This window comes from Trichosurus vulpecula, chromosome 3 (assembly GCF_011100635.1).
Source record: "Trichosurus vulpecula isolate mTriVul1 chromosome 3, mTriVul1.pri, whole genome shotgun sequence".
Lineage (NCBI taxonomy): Eukaryota > Metazoa > Chordata > Mammalia > Diprotodontia > Phalangeridae > Trichosurus > Trichosurus vulpecula.
The window spans coordinates 343,552,808-343,572,460 of NC_050575.1; the positions used below are offsets into that span (position 1 = coordinate 343,552,808).

General features: G+C 34.6%; 1 protein-coding gene across 1 annotated transcript in view; it reads right to left on the bottom strand.

Annotated features, from left to right (window-relative positions):
- PPP1R21 (protein phosphatase 1 regulatory subunit 21) overlaps positions 1 to 19,653 on the bottom strand; it is a 97,961-nt gene that overhangs the window by 38,445 nt on the left and 39,863 nt on the right. Inside the window, exons 5-13 of the mRNA XM_036751089.1 lie at positions 17,104 to 17,268; positions 16,878 to 16,936; positions 15,674 to 15,768; positions 15,394 to 15,446; positions 14,721 to 14,870; positions 10,376 to 10,477; positions 10,199 to 10,287; positions 2,797 to 2,933; positions 1,924 to 2,016 (exon numbers count right to left, since the gene is read on the bottom strand). Coding sequence (XP_036606984.1) covers positions 1,924 to 2,016; positions 2,797 to 2,933; positions 10,199 to 10,287; positions 10,376 to 10,477; positions 14,721 to 14,870; positions 15,394 to 15,446; positions 15,674 to 15,768; positions 16,878 to 16,936; positions 17,104 to 17,268 — 943 coding nt within the window. The remainder of the gene's footprint in view (positions 1 to 1,923; positions 2,017 to 2,796; positions 2,934 to 10,198; positions 10,288 to 10,375; positions 10,478 to 14,720; positions 14,871 to 15,393; positions 15,447 to 15,673; positions 15,769 to 16,877; positions 16,937 to 17,103; positions 17,269 to 19,653) is intronic.

Below are 19,653 nucleotides of genomic sequence, written 5' to 3' on the forward strand. Positions count from 1 at the left end.
TAATTTGGGGGTAAGCAGGGGACCATTATTTTAAAAGTTTAGTAATATTTTGAAAATAAAAGATAATTCTGTACATGTTTTCATTAGGATGCTTCTGATTAAATGAAAATTCAATTGGAATACTATTTCTTATACAATCAACTTTCTATTCATTGAAATAAACATTATCTTATGTGGGTAAGTTAAACTTTATATACAAACTCTTGGATGTTTACTGAAATTCTACAAATCTGTAAGAATACATCTAGTTGTCTGGCAGTCTTTCAGGAAATGCCTAACATAACTGTCAAATACGTACATACACTAAAAGGCTGCCACGGATTTTACTGCAAATAGTAATGCTACCAAAGTACCATTACCATCATATCCACAGTTTCAATTATTTATCCCAATCAAGTCCAGATGTCTCAATTATTTAAGTCTTTTCTTGACAACTTTAATACCAGAAAAAGAAAATGATGCAACTAGACCTAGGCAGGTCTAGTCATTTTACTTACTTTTAGTCTCCTAAAAGACTCAGTTTGAGATAATACTAAGTGGTTTATTATATAGGTTTTTTCTTTGGAGGAACTCAAAGAACATTCTCAGATCTATTAAATCCTCATATTATTTTAATCAAGTTATCTTTACATTATCTTTTAGGCATGGAAAAAATGTAAAGATTTAGGTGATTTTCCCATAATTCTTCCTCTTTTCCTATTGCTCTCTCTCCTTCTCTCTCACATATCAGTGCTCAGGAACAGATTAAATTCTAATATAAACACAGCATAGTTAAAATTTTAAAACTACGACAACACACCTCTTCAGAATTTAGAAGACCCTATACCAGTACTAGAACTGGGGATGTCTTGCTATGAGGACCCTACAAGGAGAGCAACATAGAACAAATAGGAATTACCTTGCCTTCTTATGGTTCTGACTCTTCAGTATGAGATGGGGGATGAGGGTAGATATTCTAATCACATCCTGTATGCCCAACAAAGTAGTAACTAACTATTAAATAGTCCAAAATAGTCATCTTGGACTATATCCACGAGGTCATGGTATAATATCCAATCCACCCAGAAAATAATAAAAAAACAAATATTACCCTTCAGGTGAAATAGTGAAGTAATTGCCCAGATTCAGATTAAATTTTCAGGGCAAGGTTCTTTACACAAGATTATGCATAATGCCATACTTTGTACATGACAGATATTTAATAAATGGGGCCCACAACAGGGCCCCAAAGTTACCCAAATACATGACATACAACACACTTATGCACTGTATTGTTATCTATTTCCACAGGACACAATCAGTTAATGATTGACATTACTTATTAAGGACCTAATGGATGTGAAAGCTCTCAGTAAAATACTGTCAAGTAGGTATTATAGTATCATTACTATCAAACATATCTTAAGAGATAAAGAAAATACACAAGAGGCATTTCTTCTGCCCTCCTGATTACACTGTTTAAAGTAAACAAACCTTACAAAGGCTGATGATTAAAATTTTAAAACAGACCTCTTTTTAATCTAGATAACATAAAATAAATCCTACTTAACATATACTTCAAACATAACAGAATATGTGACAAGGCATTCAGAAGGATTTAAACCTTTGTTTTCTCAAATCTTTGGAATTTGGGGTTCAATAATCAGGGTTGTGCATTTTATACAAGGTACCAAAACTGACCACATGAAAGAAATAGAGAATACATACTAGTAAAATTCACATACCTTTCCTAAACATATTCAGCATTTCAGCATCTTGGTTAGTTTTAACAAAACAGAGGTTAACAACAGGAGGACAGTGAGCCATGCACTTAAATACAAACCAAATGCTAATAATGAGTTTAATCTGGGATTTATAAACCTTGACAGTGTCCTGAAATAGCAAGAATTTCAAAGTTTATTCGCATTTGTTTTCGAACCTCACCTTTCATGACATCATGAAACTCCTGAAGAACTGTAGCAATGTGTGTTAATACTGAATTATAGTTTGCCCGAAATAGTCCATCTGGCTTCGTACCTGAAGTATCAAAATCACAAGTCTAAACATTTTTGCAATATACTCTCCCTGAAAAATTAAACACAATCTATCACCACCACCACCAAGCAATGTATGCTGTATACTGCAGGTGTTTAGTGAAATCAATGTATGAACATAAAGACATAAATCATGATCGTCAAAATATACACAATAAATTTTGTCTTTCTAAAGAATACATTAAGAATTTTAAAAATGTTTCAAGTTGCATCTAGCACAAAGTATCCACTTAATAAATGGCTGCTTCTTGGTCGAATGAATAAATACTTGAATCTCCCAAGAATGCTGTGATAGTTAAGAAAGGAAGTAAATCATTAGAGAAGCCAAACCTTTCATACTCTTTTCCAAATGTGAGTCCTTTAGAAGACTGCTTACCTCACAACCACTGGTATTTTCCAATACCTCTTCTTTCTGATTATATTCAGTGACTATACAAATTTTGGTATTTATTCAATACTGCTAAATATACATGATAATTAAAACATCCCAGCACCAAGGAAGCTATAAAGCTCTTGAGAAAGCATCATAACTAACTACCCATTCAATCATCGGGGAGAAAAAGCTTTTAAAAATAAAGTGCAGAAGGGAATAAATTATAATTATGCTACTAAGGATGAACTTATTCAGTAAAAACTTGATTTGAATTCCTAATGCTTGTTCTCCTCCACTTAAGACTTCAGAAGTCTTCATTCAACTTTTTGTAAGGACTAAGAAGAGTAAGTTCTTCCATTTGAACCAATAAGAGAGTCAAAACAAACTTACTTGGCAAAGCAAGAAGAGCAATGTAAGTCTGGAGCTTCTCAAACACAGCAGTCATCTTTTTCACATCACTGTATAATTCTAGATTTCTGGCTCTTAATGCAGATGTGCAAACAGAAGATTCACATTCTTCCTCCAAACTAGGAATAGGTAAATTTTTTAAAGTGAGCACCCTGAAAGATTTTAAACTAGCCATAGTAAGCTTTTATTACTACCTAGGTTCTGAAATAGTTATATACTGCTAAGTGGAAAATAAATGATTCCCCATGGTCTCTGTGCAAGCAGAGCGATTTAACAGAAACAAGAATTCAGTCTTATAAACTTCTCATTTTTTCCCAATGATACACAAAACTGCTGCTTCCTCTTTTGCTATAGCTACCAATGGATCACTGAGACCAAGAATAAAGGCATATATCAGTTACCTTACTATCCTGAAGTCAGTACTTCTCATTACCAAAAAGACAAAAATTACTTATTACCTGGGATCTCTCCTGAAGAGACACTGCTCTAACAAAAATAGCCCCCAAAGAAATACTCTGGGATAAAAAAAATTATTTCATAAGACAATTCCTACAGGGAATTCATCAAAACAACAGTAGATAATGTTGTCACAGATACAAACTACTACAAGAGGCTCATTTAAAAACCAATGTCAATGGAAAATGGGCATTTCACTATAACTCATCGCTATCTAAAAACATCTTTAAAAGAAAATAACTGTAGAAAGAGGCAAAGCGACATTCTTATATTGAAGATTAACTCCTTGGAGAGGATGTGGGAAAATTGGAACATTGTTACATTGTTGGTGGAATTGTGAACTGATCCAGCCATTCTGGAGAGCAATTTGGAACCATGCCCAAAGGACTATAAAAATGTACATACCCTTTGACCCAGCAATACCACTTCTAGGACTATATCCCAAAGAGATCACACAAGTGGGAAATGGACCCGTATGTACAAAAATATTTATAGCAGCTTTTTTTGTGGTGGCAAAGAATTGGAAATCAAGGGCATGCCCATCAATTGCGGAATGACCAAACAAATTGTGGTATATGAATGTAATGGAATACTATTGTGCTATAAGAAATGAGGAGCAGATGGACTTCATAACAACCTGGAATGACTTATATGAACTGATGCTGAGTGAGGAGAGCAGAACCAGGAGATCATTATACACAATTACAGACACACGGTATCTATAAGGACTAAATTTGATAGACTTGGCTCCTCTCCTCAATGCAAGGTTCAAAGACAGCTCCAAAAGACTCATGATGGAAAATGCTATGCACATCCAGAGAAAGAATTATGGAGTCTGAAAGCAGACTGAGCAAACTATTTGCTTTCTTCTTTTCCCTGCTTTTTTGGTTTTGTTTCTTCTTTCTCATGATTCATTCCATTGGTTATAATTCTTCTTTACAACTGGACTATTATGTAAATAAGTTCAATATGAAGGTACATGTAGAACCTACATTGGATTACATGCCATCTTGTGGGGGAGGGGGGAAGGAGAGGGAGAGAAAATTTGGAACCCAAAAACTTGTGGAACTGGGTGTTGTAAACTAAAAATAAAAAATAAATTTATTTTTTTAAAAAATCAACTCCTAACACAAAAGCTAAAGTTCATGATTTTAAAACTGAAAAAGCTACCTGATAAAGATTTACCTCAGAAAAAAAAAAAAAAAAACAGAAAACCTTTTAGTACAGCTAGAAGCCCTGGCAATTATCATCAGAAAGACTTCTTAAGACTTTTTTCCCCTCATGATTTAAATGTATAATTTTACTCAAATTTCAGATGTACTTAATCCCTAGGATACCAAACCTTTGTGATATTGAGGGGTTTTTTTTGACCAATTCCCCTGAAGAAATAAAGTAAAGGTTTACTTTAAATGATTAGTATCTTATTAGATAAGTCTTATTAGATAGTTTATGAAGAACATTCTGGGAAAAACCTTAGCTCAAGAAAGGGCTTTTCTGGTCAATATAGAAATTCTCAGGCAGATCTCCTATAAGCATAAGCCAAGTAAACGGCACATAACTAAATGGAAACAAAAGAACACTACTGTGTTACTTTATATATGTCAAATTTCAAAAGTTTAAATTCAGTTAAGTTTTAAATATAAGTTCAAGTTTTCTGAAATGTTTTCAGATCAAAACAAATAGTTATGGTTGTTGCCAAACCCGGTGGTGAGCTTGCAAGATGGAGGCTCAGCCTACATACAGTTATATGTCTTGCATGTGATAATAAATCGAATACCACAGGACCTTTCTGGGACCTGTTACTGAAATTTCCATAAAGATACTATGGCAATGGAAAAGAAATGGCTTCCCAGGATCCATACTTGGTTACCAAAATATTGGCCACATTCATAGAAACTGAAGCTTTAGAAGGAAAAATTTATGTGTGACTGGTGTTAACACAAAGCAGAGGAAATTTTCTTCCAAACTAGTTATATTCACAGAGGCCCAGACAGCTTATAGTGCGTTGGCTACCACAGGTCCTTAGACTACACCTTAAATGATCCAGGTGGTCAGGGAATAATTGCTGAGAGAAAACAGGAGTACGTTTTGGTTTTGATGAAAGTCTAAACGCAGAGCCCTATTGACAGAGTCATTAAAATCCCTCAGACCAGACTGTTTTATCTATGATTTGTCTACTGTTGTCACACGCTGGGAGAAAGGATCTGGCTCGGGACACTACACTACATACTGCTACAACACTGAAGAAGGATTCTGGGTACGATGCAGTGATTTCAAATTTAATGTGCACTCGGGAGGAATGTCTAAGGTCCAAGCTTCAATCTTATTTTATACCCAGAGTTAGTTACTCAGGAGGATGGACATTCTATACTCTCAGCTCGAAGCCAGCAGTCCTCTCAGAGAAATAAGAATCTGATCCAAAGACTGTGCCTTCCTTTTGTAGCCTGAAACTGGCTGAGGTACACTTGTGAATTCTGGGGATATGTTTGTTTTTTATGTCTCTTGTGAATCAGTATACAGCATGTTTATGTTTGTGTGTGTGTGTGTGTGTGTGTGTGTGTGTGTGTATGTGTATATATGTATATATATATCATATATATACACATGCACTCATAACATATATGCACATATGTGTATTTATATATACACAAAACATTCTTTTTACAGAAATAAAGTTGGCATAAATTAACATTTGTATATTGACGGTAGGTAACTTTCAAATATTTTTTCAAGTACCTGGAGTTTTTCTACATAGGTGTGGATTTTTTTTTTTAAAGAAAAAAGTCATTTAAATTTTTAACATTTACCTCAGACAAGTGTTCATTCTTTTATATCTTTATTCATCACAAATGATTTTCTAAAAATCATGGATTTCTGAAACTGTCTCATTTTGTGCACACTCATTACTATATGCCTTTTTCTATGCTGTTCCTACAGGGCTAATTCTGTTAGGCATGAAGATCACTTGCTTTGATAAATCATACCATTTCATCAAAAACAGTTGGTCTTATTTTAAGCCAGGTATATATTAACAAAATACTCATTTTCACTGAACAACACGTATTGAACACTGCCATGTGCAAGACTCTGGTAGATGCAGCAATGTACTACTCTTGGCCTTAGTCATTTGAAGAGGAATTAAACCTCTTAACATTGATTAATGGTTTGCTTCTCTCCACTCCCACCCCTATCCCACAAAGAGAGCTTTTCTTACAATTTATTTTAAGGAACATCTCCCTTTGGATTTTATTCTAAATACAGCCAGGGCCCAGTTCAGATGACTATGTAGGAATGTTTTCTTTTGTTTATAAATACTAGAACAAGGGAAAATTATTCTTTACCGGGCATACTCAAAATTGTCTTTGTTCAAATGAAAAAGGCGGCTTATAAACTTCATATCTTTAAGAGAGCTTAGTACTGTAAATATGGGAGAAAAATAGACAAATATGGCAATAATGACAAGTGGGGCTTGGAATCTTATTTGTACAAAATTATTTGTTGTCAACATAAATATGTGTCCAAGTTCCAATAAAGTAAACTACTCCTACAATCAGAAAATGTGAATTTAGTGAACATTACACAAAAGATCATAAGACAAAACATAAATATAGTTTGAACTTTTAAGTATCAAAATTACTATTTATTCCTTGCTTGGTAAGGTTAAATCTCCCAAAGACGCTTTGTATTGTAGTTATTTTTTATTTGTAGTTCAGAGGAATAAGAATGGAAGGTTTGGAAGGCATGTATACAAGGGAGGATAACTATTCAGAAAGTATGCTTGAGAATCAGTGTAGTATCTATTATACTACACTAAGCATTTTTCCTAAGGAATAGGAAAGTTTCTCTTGCTGTAAGTATCTCAAATGTGGGTTGAATGCTTCTCAAACAGCTTAAAGCCCCAATTAATTTAACTTCCATAATATTTTAACCAGGTTTCCCTTTTTAAAAGGTATAGCTAATTCTTGCTTTACGTAACTGGACCATTACGCAGACCTCTACATAAGTGATTTTTATGTAATACAAATTTGACCAAGGATGTGGGGAAAGGAAGGTAGAAGGGGGGAAGGAAAGAACAGCACACCTATGAAGGGTGGGGGCTGGCACAATGCAGTGAGAGCAAGAGGAGAAATGGTTGGTAGCCAGGGTCAGCCATGTGGGATCCTGGCCAGAATCAAAAGGAAGATCACACAGGTAGGGGTGAGGGCCAGACATGGACACAGACAAGAGAGGATGGGTGATAGATGGGGGCCAGGAACAGATATTCAGTACCCAAGTGTAGATGGACAGAAGGCAGACATGCAGGGGCTAGACACACAGGTGAATGGATAGAGTGATGCAAAGGTCTTCTCTCTCCATGCTGGAGGCCTCAGCGGTAGCAGCAGTGATCTCTCCATGCATCCATTTTTCTGTTTTCACTTGGAGAGTTCTTTTGGTTTTTAGTTTTTATTGGGGTTTTTTTGGTGGAGAGAGGGGGCAAGCCATGGAGTGTTGAGCTAAGGATCAGGAGTAGAGAGACAGAGAGACAGAGACAGAGACAGAGACAGAGACAGAGAGAGACAGAGAGAGAGACAGAGAGAGACAGAGAGAGACAGAGACAGAGAGGCAGAGAGAGAGAGCACAGAGCACTACTGTATAGTAAAATTAACATAGGTGTTTTTTTAGAATACAGATTTCTTCCAGAATTCTTTATGAGAAGTTGAATTTGCATAATATGATTTAAAGGGCCTAACTAGTAAGTCTCAATGATTACCTTTCCTTGTACTTCATGACTGAGGACTATTTTATCTCTCTTTTAGAGGGTGGGGAATGGCAACAGCAATGTACAAAGCCTAACTCTTGTCACAGGCAAGAAAAAAGAACCACTCCTATATCCCACATTTTTCTTTCAAAAGTTCTAATATTCCTGCTTCTTGTGTCAAATATTACAGATGTCCTCTTTTTAGATCACAAGCCTTAAGCACAGGAGAAAGAAAAACATATCCTCTCCATTACTACTAATATACTGTTAAGATGTTATTTATCTCCAGCATCTCTCAAAGATTAGTCATAAATGGGAAGAAACCCCATTGAAAAACTCAAGTTCAGAAAAATATAAGGACAATGGTGATATTTAACCCAACTCTGCAATAAGAATTTACCACTAAATAAACAAATGGTTTGTGCCAAAATACAACTTGAGTATTAGCTAAATGCTAGCATTTGATGTTTATTTTGTAAAAAAAACTATGCAAGTTGTTACTTCAAATGTTAGATAGCTATACCTCATTATAACTTAATTTGGAAAAAAAAAGTTATTTTAAGTTATAATTTCCTAATACCAAAATATCTTCTTATAAGCATAATTCCAAGATTCAAAGGTCATTGACATGAAATTATTTCAACAAAGGCATTAAAGAATAACCTAGCCTTTATACACTTTTTATTTAATTTAAAAACACAAAATGGATATGGTTATAGAAAAATACTTACATCTAAAATTTACTATTTCTATCACAAATAATACAAAACTAAAGACCTATCAACTAAAATTTGCTACATTTTCTCACTATAGCATAAGGAGATCCATATCTAAGTATTTTCTAAATTTTATTTTACAATATATGAACCACTGTTCCTTTTTCTATTATGCTCCGGCCTTGTTATTTCTTGGTGGTTACAATGACAAGACTTACATATCTTAAGGTGAGGAGAAGAGCTAGGCAAATTAGAATTCTCAATTTTCAACACATTCATAAATAGCATTGGCACTGATAGGAATAAGGAAGCTGAGAAAGCTTGTTGTTTTCAGAGAAGGAAAAAAATTTCAATGTCTTATGCATTAATATCTTATTAATGGTAGTGTAGGACAAAGTTTTCATTTTATTTTAGCTTTTCCCTCCCTCCTCTTCCCCTTAAAGGTTAAGCCCAAAGGCAGTATTAGGAAAGAATTATGATTTGTAGAAAAAAGGAAAAGTGTGCCAACTCAGATTTTCATCTTTCTTTCAAGCTTTAGTTAGCAGTCAGGGTAAGTAAATATCCTGTTTTTCATATTATTTTCTTCTTCTACCCCAGAAATTTTAAGATTGAAGATTTAAGGTCACCAAAGGAAGACTTTCTATAAAGATATGAATGGATTAACATAGCATTTATTTATTCCACATTATTAAAAAAAACCTATAAAAGCAGTACTATTTCAAAGAAATATTAGGATGGTATATAATTTTTTTTTAAATCATGCAAATTCTCTGACTAGCCCTTATATGTAAATCCAAGGAATTATTATTTCAATATCATTGCTAGATTATAAAATTTATATCTGAAAAGTCTATTTATGAATTTAAATTTTAAAACAGGGATTCATAAAGAATATTTTCATATAAAATTTACCTGTCATAACATAGGGACTTGGCTTAATATGACTACATCAATACATAATCTATCCCAAAATACTAGAAAGTAACACAGAGAAACTATCCATTTTTCATAAATGTATTATTTAGGAATGACAATTACAGTGTTTTTAAAAATTGTTTCCATGCATCACGAGCCATTGGAAAGAACAGTTGGAGAAATTATAGTTCAAGACTCTGTATCAAGTTTACTCAGAAATTTAGGCTTATCTGTAGAATGACCTGAATTCAAACTCTTGCCCTCAGCCAGTCACTCCCTAAGCCTTAGTTTCCTCCTTTATTTATAAAATGAGAGTAATTGAGCTAAACATCTCACAGGGTTGTTGTGAGGAAAGAATTTGATGAAATACAAAGCACTTAATAAATGTGAGGTATCACTGTTACTCAAGCCATGCTTTTTTTTCCAATAAAAGTTCAAACCTGGAGTAGATCAAACAAGTTCAGCTATGACATAAGATGAACATTTTCTATTTTAATGATATTCTGAGATCAGGCTACAAGGAGGCAATTCATGAAGACTGACCTCAAGGGAAAAGTACCTTTTTAACTGATAAGGAAGAATCTTCCTAAGAAAAGATACATAGCACGTTAAATGCTCTGAAAAAGTTTTCAATTGCACAGTGGTCTCCTAGAAAAGAAAAATAATCATAGGGTTAATAGAATTATTTGCACAAAGAAGAGTTCCCATTTCCCAGAAATAAGTGGAAGGAAATTACCAGGACTGTCACAGTATCTTCAGTAATACTCTCAAATAAGCGCAGCATTCCTTCCTCAAGAGGGCGAACATAGGATGCATTTTCATGAAGGTACTGTGAAAACTGCAGGAAAAAAAAAAGACCTATGAGCTAAATTATTGAAAATAAAAAATGTCAACAAGTTCATCAGTGAATTTACTTGGCTGTATAAAAAATGCTCACGAAAGTTTTGATAAGAATAAACTGGCTTGAAAGAAAACTCAAGTTTTCAATGAAAAGTGACCCCCCTCTCCCCTCCCTATGCCCCTTACTCTGGCTGATTCCAAAATCTTTACTCTCCATTTAAGGCAAGGATGGACAGCAGCAAGAAAGACACCAAAGAAAGCAGCTAGATATATGTCTTTTATCTGCAAGGCACAAGGGGCAAGATTTTACTGAGAAATTTTCTGCTTCAAGGAAAGATCAGTTAGGGAGATTGGTTAGCCCAGGGGTGGAGAACATCTTGAGGCCACATGTATCTTCTAGGTCCTTGGGTTTCAGCCTTTTGACTGAGTCTAAGTTTTACAAAACAAATCCTTTTATTAAGTGGATTTGTTCTGTGAAGTATGGATTCAATCAAAGGGCTGCACTTGAGGACCTATAGGGCCACATGTACCCTCAAGGTTACAGGTTCCCCTGGGATAGCCTCTAACATCCCTTTTAACTCTGAGATTCTAGTACAATGGAGATTCACTACAAGTTGGGCCCCCAACTAGAACTCCACTCTTTCCTTACAGGTACCACATAAAAATGGAAAAAAAAAAAGGCAAGGGGGAATGTGTGTAAACAGTGAGTCAATGTGCCAGCATACCTCCCTCTTGTTTAAGAACAGTAACAAGTGACTATCTTCAGTAGTTTTTATTACATGTTATGTACCACGTCCACTACATTCATATACTGTCAACAATTATTATTTTGATAGAGAAAATTTGGCAGAGGAAATGTCTTAATAATAATAATAATAATGCAGATTTATATAGCACTTTTTAAACCTTGTGGACATTTTCTCCTAACATCCCAGTGCAGTTATTATTATCCCCAATATACAGAGGGAAAAACAGCTGCAGAGTAAACCCCAGTCTACTGAGGTCAGCCCTCTTTAAATACTACCGTAATGTGTCTTTAATGATGTCATATTTTTCTGGTGTTTTGTTTTTAATTTTGACCACATCTGTGATTTCAGGAGTGAAGAAGAAGAGACTGATGTTGTTAATGCTTTGAGAACTCATCAACCAATTTAGATTTTTTTTTAATTTAAAAGAAGTAAGGACAGTTAAGATGAATAAAAAATACTGCACAGTCCAATGAGAATAGTGTCAGGAGTACTAAAAGCCTAGAATGAGCTGGGTTTGACAAGAGGACTAATGACAACAAAAAGGATCAAGAGATTTTTTAAAAGTTACATTGGGAAAATTATCAGAAAGAAGAGATGGTGCTGAGCAGATGGGCTCAGGAGAAAAGAGCTGCCTGTTCCTCATTTTGTTTGTTTTCTTGCTAAAGAGAACAACTTTTGGACTGAAAATGACAGAACAAAAAAGTTAAGAGACATTACTAACCAAGATAAGGAGGGATAGAGACCATTTAACTTCCCTTTGATTACTAAAGTCAACAGGCTGAGGTAAACTATATCCTATTATTATCATCATTATTACTGTTGTTGTTACTGAAAACTGGCATTAGTAATTGGAACGGTGTGAAGTTACAAGGAGGCAAATTAGGCTTGATGTCAGGAAAAAGCTCCTAAAAATTTGAGTTTTCCCAAAGTGGAATGGGCTGTCTTGTAGTTAGTGGATTCCCTGAAGATCTGCAAGCAAATGAAGCATGGATTATCCCTTGTTAATATGTCAAATGTGGACTTTTACTTACATAAATATTGGCTTAGATGACTTCTGAGGCCTTTCCCAATCCTACAATTCTATATTTCTACCTTGGGCCACAGTGTCTATGTCCAGAGGTAAAAATCTTGTGAGGACTACAGATACCATAACATAAAGTTTTTTTTCATAATTCTTATAAGTTGAATGCAATCAAACATTTGGTTCAAAAGCAGATATAATATAGCAACAACCTATACACCTTTAAAAAATGGATGTTCAATCACATAATTGAGCCATATTCTTCGGCATCGAGTTATTACAGAATCACTAAAGTTTAGAGTTGAAAGACCCCAGGGTCCACCTATTCCCACTTATGCCTGGAAAAAAAAAAGTATCTTTTTTCCAGCAAAAAGTCATCTAGTCTTTGTGATGAAGGAGTGCACTACTTCCAGAGGTAGCCCATTCTACTTTTGGAGACCTCTCACTTATTAGGAAATTTTTCTTTACATAAATCCCAAATTCCCTCTTTGCAACTACCATCCACTGCTCCTAGGTTCTGTCCCGGGGAGCCAACCAGTACAAGTTTAACCTCTCTTTCACATGAGTCTTTCAAATAATTTTTCAATAGCTGTTACATCCCCTGTAAGACTTCTTTCTCCAGGCCACTAGTTCCTCCAACTAATCCTCAAATGGCATGAATTTGAGAACTTTCATTATCCTAGCCATCTTCCTCAATGGTCTTCCTCAAATATGTCACCAAGAAATGAAGACAGGAGTCCAGATATGGTTTGGTCATGACAGAATTGGAAGGGAATAGGAGCTCCTAATTCCTAGATACTAGGCAGCTGGGAATCATATTAGCTTTCTTGGCCACCATATCTCACTACTGACTCATAATGAGATTACAGTTCACTAAAACCTCCAGATCTTTTTCTAAGAAACTGCTAAAAAGCCATAACTCTACCTTGAACATAGCTTTTAAAAAATCAACTTCATGAGTAGGGAAGGACTTCATATTTATCCTTATTAAATGTCACTTCATTAATACAGATCAATATTCAAACCCATTATAATCTTTTGGAATCCTGTGTCCCAGTGAGTTAGCTCTCCCTCCCCACTTTGTGCTACCCACAAATTTGAAAAACATGACATTTAGGTCTTTATACAACTCACTGTTTACAATATGTCAAATCCAAATCCTTAAAGCCCTTTACTAGGGCTTATGTAGAACAATTAACAAGGAGGCTCTGTATCTAGTCATCCAATCAATTCTGGATCCACTTACTTGCACGATCATATAACCCACCTCTCTCCATTTTCCCCACATAAACAGCACTGGAAGACTGCTTCATCAAATGCTTTGCTAAAAGTCTCGTTTTTTCAGACAAACATTTCCCATCAAACAAGTTATCTATGGTCTTGCTAGCTCCTCTCCTCCTACCCAGAATGCCCTCCCTTTTGAACTGCCTCATTTCTGAAAGCTATCCATATTGAGGTACTTGGAACCTGCTGATCTAGACTTTTCCAGGTCTGAGATGTTTAGATCTCGCTGACTGTAACAACAGAGGTAGAAAACCAACCAAACTTGTTTAAGTAGGATGTCACCCCTCCCTATCAAACAACTAAGACAGCCTGACACAGAGAATGAGGATGGACCTAGCAGACTCAGTAAGAGCTTGATTTAATGATACACCAAATCAGTGGAACAGCCTCTCACAAGACTAGACTATTTCCTCCTATCATGGCCTACGGGTCACCGTGCCTGAGACTGCTGACAATTCCTAACTGTAACCCTTCCCTGAATTTTCAGTCCTATTCTGGAGATGCCACTTATGAGCCTAGTTTTCAGGAAAACAGGGTTACCCCAGTTTGGGAAGTTTCTCCTCTTCAATGCTTCCTTGGGTGTTTCTAGCTGAGCCCTAAAACGTACCAAGAACTTAAAATGGCCTGTCATGAACAAAATGGTGACTAAACTTCTCAGCTCAATGATTCAAGACCCCTTACCATCTGGCCCCAACCTATATTTCTAGTCATACCTGCCATGGCTCCTGTAAATTAATTACAGGTAAACTGGACTATCACTGTCTCTCCTACCCCACTCCTTCCCAATCCTCACATCCCCCGCCTCCCACACACACATACAATCTTTGCACACTAATGCCCAAAATTTTCTTGCCCACGTTTCCTCTTTGCCTACCAATATCCTAACCAATTCTTTTAGAGCAAACTGAATTGCTACATTCAACACGAAATTTTTGTCAATTACTCCCATCCAATGATTCCTCTTCTCCTCTGAACTCATGATATTTTTTTCATGCTTTGGAGGGCTGACCACCTTCATCTCCTCCAAGCACCTAGCACTATGCCTTCTACATAGAAGGTACTTACTAAATGCTCATTAAACTGAATCATATATAACAAGTGTTAAATATCTGTTGATTAAAAGTGTCTGAAGAGTAAAATGTCAACTTGTTCATATGAAGGTGAAAAAAACACTGAGACAAATTTACCTTCTGATTTAATGGTGATATAGTATCAATGGCAGAATCAATGGGAAAAATCTGGACTCTCTGTTCTGTGTAGGTATGAAAGTTCAGAAGAGCTGTCACAAGATCTTGAATAAAAGCCAATGCTTGCCCAGCAATATCCCGCATCTTCAGCTTTAAAATTACAAATACATAATTAAAACTGGGGCATAGTAATGTAACTGCCAAACTGCTATTTCATAATATTCTTGAAGTTGTTTCTCCTTTTAAAGACATCTTCACATTTCTAAATAAATGATTTCTTAATTTAAACTGAAGTCTCCCACCTCAACTGTTAATATTCATGCCTAACTAATAAGAGAGATATGAATATTTGGCAAATATATCCCTTCTACTTAATTGAAATAATCTGTGTCGTAGATGCCTCATTAAGTCTAACATGGTATGTTAACCAGCAGGAAGCTCTACTTACCTAAAAGGTGGTATATTTAAAGAACTAGTGGACTTCAAATGTCACACAAGACAGTAAAACAATTGTAAATGGGCCTTGTTTTTGATGGCTTCAGCGTGCAAATATCATAACTAAAAACAAGTTAAACCCTCTGGCTGAATGTCCTTCAATAAGATTAATTGACTAATTCTTTGGTATTTTTCAAAGAATGAGCACTAAAAAAGAAAAATGTAACTTGTGGTTTACCTGATGTCTCCTATTGTGTAGTGGAACATTGAGAGCATTATACTGACTAAATCCTAGAAGACAAAGAGAGTTGTGCATAGCATGTGAGATTTCCATTTTACATAAAACAGCAAAGAAGCAGTTTAAACCCAAAATCATGATAGTTTTTGATCTAAGTTGAACCTTTGGACACAAACAAGAAAGCAAAAAACAGCCACAATTAGTCTTCTATCCATATAGATAACAACCATTCAACCCGAAATGTCTCAATAGTGAATAAGAAAAATTGTATGCTACCTACTTGTATCATTAAAAGGTACTTTTTCATTGATGATAGACAATGATTCCTCTAATCTACTTGACAAATCCTCATGAAGGTTATTTAACTGAAGTTGACTGTAAGAAGGAAAAAAACCCTTAATATTATAAATCAAATTCTAAACCATATATTTATACACATCAACTGCATTTTCAGATTACCATACCTTAGACATAAAATAAAGCATGAAGAGCTGATGGGTTTTGAATGAATAAAAGACCAAAAAAATACACGGTCACTAAGCACCTTAGTCCTAAAAAACTATGGCTTCTAGTGAAAGACTTTAATAGTGTTAAGTATAACCATAGTTATAATAGTTTATCCAGCACTTAAGTTTATTTCTCCAAACTTAGATTCATCTTTGATTTTTTGATTTCAAAACTATCAATTTTCTCCCAATGATGTAAGATGTAAAGTAAATAAAAGGATGCTACACTAATCTGATCTCAGAAAAGAAAAGTCTGTCGTTTAAGTTTTGTTTTTAACCCCACCAAGGGTTTGCTGAATCACTTATGTGACTGCTTCAATGCCAAATAAAGCAAAAGAAAATATTTAGTTGACTTTATCTTTTTACACTCTAAAAAATAATGACATACATCTATAGTATCTCTAGCTGCTCTATATGTATAACTGTAACTATAAATTGAAATTTTATTTTTATAATTTTAACAAAAACAAAATTTTAACTAGAATATTTAGATATTTCCGAATGATCAAAAACCTTTATTTCATTCAAAGCACATTTTAAAGAAATTTAAAGCATAGCCAAAATTTGGTATGGTGCCTTAACTTCACAGACGATCTGCAGGACACTTATGATTCAAGTTACTTAAAATAGAAATAATATAATCCTTACAGTGCAGCTTACGGTGCAAGGCCTCTAAAATTCTGAAACCATGAAGACAAACCACAAACTATATTCTCAAGCTAGATACTAAAATGCAGACCACATGAACAAAGTACTTAAGTTTATAAAATCATAGATCTAGGAGATATATCAGAAGTTATGTAATCCAACCCCTTGGTTTTTACAAATAAGAAACATGAAACACAGAGACATTAAATGACTTGCCCATACGTAGCTAGTTAATAGCAAAACCAAGACAAGAGAAGTCAGATCTTCTCAATTTCTACTTTAATGCTCTTTGAAATTTACATTTGTGACATTCAACACCCTTAAACATACCATTCTTCTGTTCGAAGTCGACAATCCTTGGCCTCCTTTTCTAGTGTTTGTGATTTTACCTGAATTTAAAAAAAAAAAAAAAGCCAAAAATTCCCATTTTGTAAATAAAAGCATATTAAGAGAGGTGTTTCACATAAGAGTCTCATCTTAACATCCTGTTTTTCAAAACACACAGAATAAGGACCTCACTATTGTTTAGACATTTTTAACAAATGAGGAAGCTTACTTCTAATTTGGCCTTGTCATTCTGCAGTTTTTCTATTGTTTCCATGTACTTCCGTGTTAAACCATCTACGACTGCTTGGTGCTGTGCTGCTTCTGTCTCCAATGTCTCCAGTCTACTTCTCAGTTCTGCCTCCATGTGTTTATGTTGTTCATCAGCTTCAAAAAACTGAGAAGAAAGAGCCCTTATTCTATTATCAAGAATATCTTTGTCTTCTCTCAATCAGATTCTGGAAACCAGGGAATCTCACTGGTTAAGGTATAACTTACTATTGCATTATACTCCAATCACAAACACAAATAAATCTTTTTAAAATTATTCTCCAAAAGCCTGTGGTGTTTTTACCTCTGGCAAAAGTCATTTACCAGTTCAAATAGATATATCAGAACATTAGCCACAAAATACTGAATTATGAGTACTATAGCCAAATTCAAATAAATTTTTAAAATATGCAAAATGAAAAGTTTGAGCTAAATAGTTTCTATCTCTTTAAGATCTAATATTGTATAATAAATATTTTCAAAGACCAAATAATTCTTCACACAAAATTTTTCCCCTCACCACTTATGTGAAACCCAAAATCAACAATATAGTTTGAAACATGCTATATCTTGTGATTTGGCAGGGTCATTTAAAAAACTGGAATTTAAAGAAAGCTATAGACCAATTTAATTAATGAATATGGATGCAAAAATCCTAGGAAACTACAAGAATACCACAAAGATTATATATTGTGACCAAATGGGACTCATACCAAGAATGCAGGGATGGTTTAACATAAGGAAAACTATTAACATAATTAATTATATCAATAACAAAAGTAACAAGTCATATGATTATATCAATTGACATAGAAAAAGCTTCTGACAAAATACAACATTCATTCCTGTTAAAAACATTTGAAAATATGAGCATAAAATGATAAGAAGCACATACCAAGTATTACTTGTAACGGGGAAAAGCTAGAACTGTTCCTAATAAGATCAGGAGTGAAACAAGGATGCTCATTATCACCAATATTACTTAATATTGTATTAGAAATGCTAGTAATAGCAATAAGAAAAAAAAAAGAAATTGAAGGAATCAGAATGGGCAATGAGGTAATAAAAACCATCCCTTTTTTGCAGATGCTATGATGGCATACTAGGAAAATCCCAGAGACTCAAGTAAAAAGTTAGCCGAAAAAATAATTTTAGCAAAGTAGCAGGATATAAAATAAACCCAGCTAAAACATCAATACTTCCATAAATCATCAACAAAACCCTGTAAGAAGAGATGGTAAGAGACACCCCATTTTAAGTAATTATAGGGGCAGCTAGGTGGCTCAGTGAATAAAGCATGGGTCCCGGAGTCAGGAGGACCTGAGTTCAAATCCAGCCTTAGACACTTAACACATACCTACTAGCTGTGTGACCTTGGGCATGTCACTTAACCCTGGCCCTCCCCCTCCAAAAAAAAAGAAAAAGTAATTGTAAGATCCATGGAGAAGGGAAAAAATTATGACCAAAACAAGAGATAGAGAACATTATGAAAAGGAAAATGAATGATTTCGATTACATTACATTAAAAAGGTTTTGCACAAACAAAGCCAATGCTACCAATATTAGAAGGGAAGGAGAAAGCTGGGAAATAATTTTTACAACCAGTGTCTCTGACAAAGGCCTCATTTCTAAAATATAGAGAGAACTGAGTCAAATTTTTAAGAATACAAGTCATTCCCCAATTGATAAATGGTCAAAGGATATGAAAAGGCAGTTTTCAGAGAAAGAAATTAAAGCTATCTATAGTCATATGAAAAAGTGCTCTGAATCACTACTGATTAGAGAAAATAATCTGACCTGGAAAATAGATCCAGGAGAGATAATTTTAAAATGATTGGACTACCTGAAAGCCATGATCAAAAAAAGAGCCTAGAAATCATCTTTCAAGAAATTATCAAGGAGAACTGCCCTGATATTCTAGAATCAGAAGATAAAATAGAAATTGAAAGAATCTACCAATCACTTCTTGAAAAAGATCCCAAAAGGAAAATTCCTAAGAATATTGTAGTCAAATTCTGGAGTTCCCAGGTCAAGGAGAAAATATTGCAAGTAGCCAGAAAAAAAGAATTCAAGTATTATGGAAACCCATCAGGATAACACAAGATCTAGCAACTTCTACACTAAAGGATCGAAGGGCTTGGAATATGATATTCTGGAGGTCAAAGGAGCTAGGACTAAAACCAAGAATCACCTACCCAGTAAAACTGAGTATAATACTTCAGGGGAAAAAATGGACATTTAATGAAATAGAGGCCTTTCAAGCATTCTTGAAGAAAAGACCAGAGCTGAATAGAAAAATATGACTTTCAAATACAAGAATTAAGAGAAGCATGAAAAGATAAACAGGAAAGAGAAATTATAAGGGATTTATTAAAGTTGAACTGTTTATATTCCTACATGAAAAAATGATATTTACAACTCACGAGATCTTTCTCAGTATTAGGGTAGTTGAAGGGAATATACATAGACAGAGGGCATAGGGTGAACTGAATATGAAAGGATGCTATCTAAA